Source organism: Oncorhynchus masou, chromosome 13 (assembly GCF_036934945.1).
Source record: "Oncorhynchus masou masou isolate Uvic2021 chromosome 13, UVic_Omas_1.1, whole genome shotgun sequence".
Classification (NCBI taxonomy): Eukaryota; Metazoa; Chordata; class Actinopteri; order Salmoniformes; family Salmonidae; genus Oncorhynchus; species Oncorhynchus masou.
In genome coordinates, this window is record NC_088224.1 from 57,413,018 (window position 1) to 57,421,858 (window position 8,841).

The 8,841-nt window shown below is 42.1% G+C and overlaps 2 protein-coding genes across 12 annotated transcripts in view; one reads left to right on the forward strand and one right to left on the reverse strand.

The window, feature by feature from the left end:
* Positions 1-2,797, forward strand: part of rap1gap2a (RAP1 GTPase activating protein 2a) — a 129,263-nt gene extending 126,466 nt beyond the window's left edge. For all 11 annotated transcript variants that reach the window (XM_064984434.1, XM_064984433.1, XM_064984431.1 and 8 more), the window contains 3 exons: positions 376-484; positions 851-921; positions 2,315-2,797. In XM_064984434.1, the coding sequence (XP_064840506.1) occupies positions 376-484; positions 851-921; positions 2,315-2,323 (189 nt within the window). In that variant the 3' untranslated portion in view covers positions 2,324-2,797. The remainder of the gene's footprint in view (positions 1-375; positions 485-850; positions 922-2,314) is intronic.
* A 2,627-nt stretch (positions 2,798-5,424) lies between these two features.
* On the reverse strand, positions 5,425-7,909 carry LOC135552678 (uncharacterized). Its single transcript, XM_064984443.1, has 5 exons — positions 7,587-7,909; positions 6,899-7,237; positions 6,531-6,722; positions 6,284-6,312; positions 5,425-6,186 (listed from the first exon to the last, which is right to left on the reverse strand). The coding sequence occupies exons 1-5, from the start codon at positions 7,633-7,635 to the stop codon at positions 6,082-6,084; spliced, it is 714 nt and encodes a 237-aa protein (XP_064840515.1). The 5' UTR covers positions 7,636-7,909; the 3' UTR covers positions 5,425-6,081.
* Positions 7,910-8,841: the final 932 nt, after the last annotated feature.

Sequence of the window (8,841 nt, forward strand, 5' to 3'; positions counted from 1 at the left end):
AGTGTGTAGTGTGTAGTGTGTAGTCTGTAGTCTGTAGTGTGTAGTGTGTAGTCTGTAGTGTGTAGTCTGTAGTGTGTAGTGTGTAGTGTGTAGTCTGTAGTCTGTAGTGTGTAGTCTGTAGTGTGTAGTCTGTAGTCTGTAGTCTGTAGTGTGTAGTCTGTAGTGTGTAGTCTGTAGTCTGTAGTGTGTAGTCTGTAGTGTGTAGTCTGTAGTCTGTAGTCTGTAGTGTTTGTGTGACAGTGGAAGCATACAAATGGATGACTACCCTCACCCTGACAGCTCATCCTCATCTTCCTCTTCTCCTTCCTCTTCCTCCTCCTCTTCTCCCTCCTCCTCTTTTTCCTCATCGTCATCCTCCTCCTCCTCCTCTCCCAGGGAACCCACCCGTCCATAGCCTCGTCGTCCGTGTTCAGCCCCTTCCCTTCCCTCACCGTGGAGAGCCAAGGCTCGGCCACCCCCCTCATCATGTGTCGCAGTCCCACAGGTAACACTGATACACTACACAACACCTAGGTGTGACTGACCAGGATCCAAACCTGGGTCTCCTGCGCACCACAAGACCGTGTTAGCCCTCTGCGCTAAAGTCTGCAAGTCATCAGGCTTGCTCAACACATGAGTATGGTTTTGAACCACCTCTGTTATATACTGTAGGTCTCTATGCCCTCTGTGTCCATATGTTACACTCTAGAGTAGAGTTGTGGGTTTGTTTACGTTCTTTACTATCAGGAAGCTCACGTTACTTACGTGATTGTTTGCGAGTATGCTTCCTCATCCTCAATGTGTGATTGACACTTAATAATAGACTGTGTATTTGTCTGTTAACGGAGGCTTTATCTTATTCTCCCTCCAGATGTGAAAAGTAAGATGTCTCCCAGGTCAAACTTGAAGTTCCGCTTTGACAAGATGAGCCACTCCACAACAGTAAGTGATGTCTCACTGTACTATGCTAAACTGTACTGTACTCTACTGTAATATACTATACTGTACTGTATTATACTATACTGCACTGTACTATACTATACTGTACTGTACCCTACTGAATTATATTATACTGTACTGTACTATACATAAGCAATAAGGCACAGGGGGTGTGGTATATGGTCAATATACCACGGCTAACGGGCGTTCTTATGCACAACGCAACACTGAGTGACTGGATACAGCCCTTAGCCATGGTATATATACCACCAACCCCCGAGGTGCCTTATTGCTTTTAGAAATCACAGTCCCTTCACTACACTGTCTGCTCTGAGCTAGGTTCTGTATCACAGCCCCTTCACTACACTGTCTGCTCTGAGCTAGGTTCTGTATCACAGTCCCTTCACTATACTGTCTGCTCTGAGCTAGGTTCTGTATCACAGTCCCTTCACTACACTGTCTGCTCTGAGCTAGGTTCTGTATCACAGTCCCTTCACTACACTGTCTGCTCTGAGCTAGGTTCTGTATCACAGTCCCTTCACTACATTGTCTGCTCTGAGCTAGGTTCTGTATCACAGCCCCTACACTACACTGTCTGCTCTGAGCTAGGTTCTGTATCACAGTCCCTTCACTACACTCTCTGCTCTGAGCTAGGTTCTGTATCACAGTCCCTTCACTACACTGTCTGCTCTGAGCTAGGTTCTGTATCACAGTCCCTTCACTACATTGTCTGCTCTGAGCTAGGTTCTGTATCACAGCCCCTTCACTACACTGTCTGCTCTGAGCTAGGTTCTGTGTCACAGCCCCTTCACTACACTGTCTGCTCTGAGCTAGGTTCTGTATCACAGCCCCTTCACTACACTGTCTGCTCTGAGCTAGGTTCTGTATCACAGCCCCTTCACTACACTGTCTGCTCTGAGCTAGGTTCTGTATCACAGTCCCTTCACTACACTGTCTGCTCTGAGCTAGGTTCTGTATCACAGCCCCTTTACTACACTGTCTGCTCTGAGCTAGGTTCTGTATCACAGTCCCTTCACTACACTGTCTGCTCTGAGCTAGGTTCTGTATCACAGCCCCTTCACTACACTGTCTGCTCTGAGCTAGGTTCTGTATCACAGCCCCTTTACTACACTGTCTGCTCTGAGCTAGGTTCTGTATCACAGTCCCTTCACTACACTGTCTGCTCTGAGCTAGGTTCTGTATCACAGCCCCTTCACTACACTGTCTGCTCTGAGCTAGGTTCTGTATCACAGCCCCTTCACCGCACCTCATCTCTTATCTTCAGTACACTATCTAGCTAGAGATCCTGCATGAACCTGTCAGCTTGATCTCTCATTCCAATAGTGATGATGATGATGTTGTTGTAATGGGACATTTCTGTTATTTTCTATTGCAGTCTGAGTAGAAATCTGGATATTCCAAAAAAGGGACAACACTGGCTGTTGGAGCAAAAAACAGCCACAACATCACTCACGCATCACAATGGAATCCCAAAATGTACTTAACTTCATGACTTAAGGGAATTAAGTGGACTAGCTAGTGCGTAAGAGCACACACACGCAGACAGATACTGAGCTGGAAAGGAGAGAGAATCCTGTGAGTCTGAACTAAGAAGTGGTGAAAGAAAGGTTCCTCTCAGTATCTCTCTCTCGACATGTCTGGTACAGAAATAGCTCACAGTGAGAGGTGCCTACTTGTTGCTGACATCACACCACATGTTTATTGGCCTCTGGTCTGATTAAAATACTCATCTGTAACATTAACCTGATACAACTAGACAAGGCAAGTGTTAAAGGTCCAATGCAGGCATGTTTATCTCAATATCCAATCATTTCTGGGTAACAACTAAGTACCTTACTGTGATTGTTTTCAATTCAGATTGTCAAAAAGAAACAGAAATAGCTTCTTAGCAAAGGGCAATTTCTCAAGCAAGAATCTTGCTAGGCCTGTGGGGAGAGAGAACTTAAAATGAGCTGTTATTGGCAGAGAGGTTTGGAACTCTCTTTCTTATTGGTCTATTAACCAATTTACCGCATGGTGATGTCACCATGGAAGGCCAAACCTCGATCCCAGCAGAACAGGCTGAAATTTCAGGAGCTCTTTTCAAACAGCTCCTACACTAAAAGGGCATTATCATCCTTTTCACTATTTCACAGTATTATTCCAACCTCATAGTGTGGAAATATATATAAAACACAGGACAATCTCGTTTTTGACTGCACTGGGCCTTTAACCTCACAACATTCGTCGTCATTGATTTATGACACTGTGGTGATAGGTCACTTCTCCGCTGCACTCATCTCTCATATTACAGTGATTGTTTATTGTTGTCCTCTTCTGTTAGGATCTCCATATCTGGGTCCAGGTTGGTGTAAGTTGTTGTACTATCCTTCAGAAAGGGATGTTGTTGTTAACCTGGGGGACTGTCTCTCTTGCCTTTGCCCCAGTATGTCTGTTTGGGGACAGTTCCTCTATTGCCTAACAAGCAGTTCCTGCTGCAGTAGTTTAGCTGCTTTTTAAGTCACCTGTTGTAATGCTGGTCGTCTAACCCCTTGGCCTCACATACAGTATGTATCTGCAACACAGTCAACGCAGGTCAATAGAATGGATCAATCCACAATAGAGATATATACAGTATTTATATACTGTATATATACTAGGGTTGCTAGGGTTGGGGTCAATTCCATTTCCGTTCCTTTAAAAAATTTTTTTTATCTCATAGGAATATTTTGAGGACAATTGGAATTTAACTATACTTCCTGAATTGACATGGAATTGATAGATACAGTGTTTATCTCTATGGCTCAATCCTCATCAAACAGTTTTGAAGTATTCAAGTTTGTCTTAAGCTGCAGAAGGAAGGGACTTTACCCTCATAAACCAAGTGCTCTATTAGTGGAGATTTGCTCACATGAAAAGAAAAATGCCATTGCGCTCTGTCACAAGCTTAATATAGCCAAAGTCGCGCCTTACAATCTATCTGAAACCCTTTCACCTTCCGGGTGCTTCTCACTGTGTGAGAGGTTGAGCAGAGAGTTTGGATAAGGTTTATTTGGTTTACGTTTAGCTGTGGGTGTCTGGTGAATCCAAAACCTACGTTCAAATACTATTTGAAATCTTTCAAATACTTTGAGTGTGCGCTCCAAATCCAAATCAAATCAGCCTGCCTTGGTTTGCAGTTTCGCAGTTTTGGGACAGGCAAGTTAATCAAGCACAGATCATGGATTTGAAATGGTTTAATATGGTATTTGAACCCAGGTCTGCTTTTCACATGCCCTTATACAAACATCCAGTTGTATTTCACCCAGTTCATCAATGTTCGTTGAAAACACGGCTGCTTATGAAGGATGCATAGCTGAGAAACTCACAGACTGCTCCATGGAAATCATTTTTAGCCGTTCAAGTCATTTCGCAATGGGTTTTTTTCTCTCACTAACATTTTTCCAAAAATAAATAATTGGCCAGAGAATATTTTAAAGAGATCTTACGTATTTTGGAAGTGTGATTGAACGCTTTGTGATTTTGATGGTTCATTTTTCAGTCTTAAGTGAAAGCAAACAGAAAAAAAAACATTTGATGTAAAAAAAACACAAAAAAACAATGTTAGAGCATTGTAGTTCCAAAAGATATTATACTGCAACGTTACCTTGTTGTAAGCTATATGATTATAAACGAATCATGTGTGAATGTCTTCACCCAGGAACGCATCGAAATGGCAAGGTCTCCATTGATGTGACCAGCTATATTTGAGTTTGGGAGAATATCCATGCACTATAGAGGTTCATTCTTATCGCTGGAGTATTTGTGACTGGAGTTCTGTTATGTGGTACACAAAAACTCAGAAAGTTGAGCAGGGCAGAGAGTTAAATAGGAACTAGTCTTTTAGTTCGTAGAGGGCATCCACCAGTGTCCCTCAGCCTACTCTCTATTAATAAGGCCATAATTTATTGATTTTATCTTTTGCTATTGATGTTATGTAAAAATGTAATTGCAGATTGAAATTAATGAAATAGGTCAAATGAAAAGAAATTTTAATTTAAAAAGACTACAAATGCATATGTATATTTCGTTATGTAATGTGGCATTAAGAATTTATTATGAAATAAAATGTTGTATTTTGTGTCAATTTGTGTTGTGATGCTTAATTCAGTGACCTCACAGGAAGGAACAGAGGCATATCTGAATGTTCTTGTCTGTTAATTATAAAAGGGACATAGCATGCTTTAGACCTGGGTTCAAATACTACTTGAAATCATCTTAAATAATGTATATATTTGCCTGATTGAGCTTGCCTGGCTTAATGGACCAATGGAATAGTCAAAAAAACTGCAAACCTCACCCCTCTGCTCCTCCAGGCAGGCTACAGCAAACACTCAAAATATTTGAAATATGTCTAATAGTACCTGAACCCAGGTCTGCTTTACATGGAACATTGTTTGGAGGGGGAAACATTTAATACAAGTCGCTCTACTTTGCTTAGCAGTGACAATATTTTGGTATGGAACATCAGTTCTAGTTTGTTTATTAAAACACACAGCAGAGAAAGTAGTTTCCACCAATTACATAATTAACTACAGTGTTAACAAATAAAATCATGTTGCACACATCATTATTTAGAACATTGAACATAGATTATATTCTCAGATGATTTTCACATGGCATCACATCATCTAGCTGAGTGCGTGGATAGCAGTCACTGCATGACACATACAAAATACAGAACGCATCTGAAATCATTCAATCCACAGAGCTCTGAAATGTGACCACTTGGTCGAAACAGTCTGTTCCATGCGGAGGTGAATATTGTAGTGAATTCAGGGGATAGCCTGGGTCAGGACTCAAACCTGGGTCCAGCGACTGTCAAGCCAACGCCTTTACGCCAAGAGATCCAACCATTTGACGAGGTCACTACCTACTGGCCACAGACGTCAATTCAACGTCTATTCTGATTCAGAGGGGTTTGGGTTGAATAGGGAAGACGCATTTCAGTTGAATGCATTCAGTTGTACAACTGACTAGGTATCCCCCTTTCCCTTTCACTTATTCCACGTTGGTTCCACGTACTTTCATTGTAATTACGTGGAAACAACGTTGATTCAACCAGTGTGTGCTCAGTGAGTAGGAGATGGGTTAAGGTCTCTATAATATAAAAGTCTGACTGAGTCAGGTGAAGCGGAGAGAGGAGTAGACTGTGGGCTGTGCAGCTTCTCGTTGAGGATTAGGATTCGGCTGTTCAAGGCAGCCCTTTGAAAGAGCTGCATAGACCAACTGCAAGAAAACAGACACTCAAGTTAACCCGAGGAAGCATTCTAGAAAAAGGTTAAGGATAAGGTCATTCAGAAGCTATTATTCAAAGAACACGAACCTCTATCTTTGGTTTAGGCTTGGGTGCGGCTGCAAAGAAAAGATACGAGTCAAAAGCAGAATTAATGCACGCCAAATTGGGCACTTCACAAATTAGCATTAGACCTGGCCTTTAAATAAGCAGTAGACACGTTCAACTGTACAATTGGATAGCAAGTTCATGTACAGTGCTGTGGTAGAAATGTGCATGTCAACACACTGCAGCAAGATGTTATGAAATTGTATCGATAAAGAAAGAGATGTTTTACGGGGCTTGTCCTTGCATGCGCTTCGGGATCGTGGCGGGGGGTTCGGCGGTGGTATTGGTGGGGGCTGAGACGGGACCTTTGACCTTCTATGGCAAGCCAGACCCAGAACCAAAACCAGGGTGATTACCAAACAGGTACTTACATACACCGCCACCCTGGAATAGACCTTCCACACGGATGTGGGTGGTGTGGCTACAGAGAAAGAGTACAGCAAAATCAATGATGTCAGAGCACATACCAGTCGACTTGTCATCTCGGAATGTGGAGTGGTTATTTTCTGTGATTGTTTCTTATTTTGGGGGTAAAAAAAAATACATACTGTACATTACTTGCATGAAATGTATTAACAATAGAAGGACCATATGTACCTGCAGTAATGTTCACATGTGTCATATGTCCAACACTGGTGTATCCCTCAACCCAGGTGATCTGGCATTGGTACGTTCCATAATCTGATTGGTTGACGTTGAGGATGTCCATGAGCAGACGGGTTCTATTGGTTGTCAACGTGACGTTGGAGAGATGATGCCTTGGAGTGGGACTAAAGAGAAGGAACTGTCCCTCTGTTGACAGACCCCATCCTCCTGTCCAGCCATCATCTCCACAATGCTGAACAACACAGGATAGGGAAAGAGTGCCCCCTTTTGGTACATTAACAGAACCTCTCTTTGCCAAGATAGAAGTTACACACTCCTCTGCATCATGACCTGAGGGAACAAAAGTTGAAAAAAAAGTGAACACATAAATATGATATAAACAATTCACTAGACAACAGAGGAGCAGCATCTACAACAATGAATATCCTAACAGCAATCTACATTTATAGTAATGAGAGAGAACTAATTGAGAGTTATTCCCCATGAAACCTCTCTTGTAGGACAGCAGATGGAACATCAATTTAGATTAGATTGTTTGATTGATTACTAGTCCTTTCGTTTCTTGAGTGACATCCTAGATAGCTGTTTCAGGTGCTTGTTGGTCATCCAACTTCTGGTTTTAAAACCAAGGTTTTATCCACAACTGTCAGGAATCCTAAACATAAGTAGTTGGACTTACCCGGGAGAATGCATAGACAGGTCAATGAGAGAAACAGACAGTTGTACATGTCTTTCTTTCCCTTAGAATAGTATGTTTTTCTTCAGCGTTCCCCTTCCAGTTACTTTCCCCTGTATGAGCTCATGCCGGGTTCCATAGAGCAGCCCCAAGACATGTCCTGGTGCCTCAGGAAGCTGGACCGAACATTATCAGCGCAATAACTACTGTGTTTTTACCAGGCGTATACAAATTGTTCTTCGTTTTTCAATTGTTCTCTCACTTTCTCATGACAATTTTCCCCCTCATTGGGAGTGTACTCTCCGCAATTGCGAAATGGTTTCCACCAGCTGCCTCAGTCGAGTTGGAAGTAAGGAAGGAAGTTCGCACACACACACACACACACACACACACACACACACACACACACACACACACACACACACACACACACACACACACACACACACACACACACACACACACACACACACACACACACACACACACACACACACACACACACACACACACACACACACACTCTCACTCTCACTCTCTCTCTCCAACTCCAAAAGACAAATCACATCCTTCCTCAGGCTGAACCCTCTGTGGGCTGGGCACAATAATTAACTCCTTACATAGAAAATACATTCAGTATTACATTTACTGAAGAATACATTTCCATGGAAACCAAGAAGAGAGTGTGTTGAATGTGTATGTATTTGATTGTGTCTGTACATTGAATCTAATTTTTTCTATTTCAAAGGAAGATTGTGTAATGGCATGGACCATGTTGTAAAGTAAATCTCCTTGTTGCTTCTATCCTCCCAAGGCTATATTTCGAACCAATTCAGGCCAACCGCAAGGTAGTTCAAACTGTAAAATGAGAGCAACAAAATGAGTTATTACGGAATAATAAGAATGGTATACATACATTCCACAATGATTGTCACATTTCAACTGAACAACTTGGTATAGAGCAACTGTACTGACTCTGATGATCTTCTAATATGAGGTCCCATGTCCTCACCAGTCTCGGGCATACTTTTTTTTAGGGGCATTTTTTTAAATTTGTTTTTGTATTTCACCTTTATTTATCCAGGGAGGCGAGTTGAGATCAAGTTCTCATTTACAACTGCGAGCTGGCCAAGACAAAGCAAAGCAGTACGACAAAACAACAACACAGAGTTACACATAAACAAACGTACAGTCAATAACACAATAGAAAAATCTATGTTCAGTGTGTGCAAATGTAGAAGAGTAGGGAAGTAAGGCA

What these genes read in the sequence shown, in the direction of transcription:
- LOC135552678 (XM_064984443.1), bottom strand. Translation starts at nt 7,635, where the DNA reads ATGTACAACTGTCTGTTTCTCTCATTGACCTGTCTATGCATTCTCCCG. An exon ending in CGCATGCAAGGACAAGCCCC is followed by an intron (nt 6,313 to 6,530) that starts GTAAAACATCTC and finishes TTTTCTTTGCAG; the next exon opens with CCGCACCCAAGCCTAAACCA. An exon ending in AGCCTAAACCAAAGATAGAG is followed by an intron (nt 6,187 to 6,283) that starts GTTCGTGTTCTT and finishes GTTTTCTTGCAG; the next exon opens with TTGGTCTATGCAGCTCTTTC.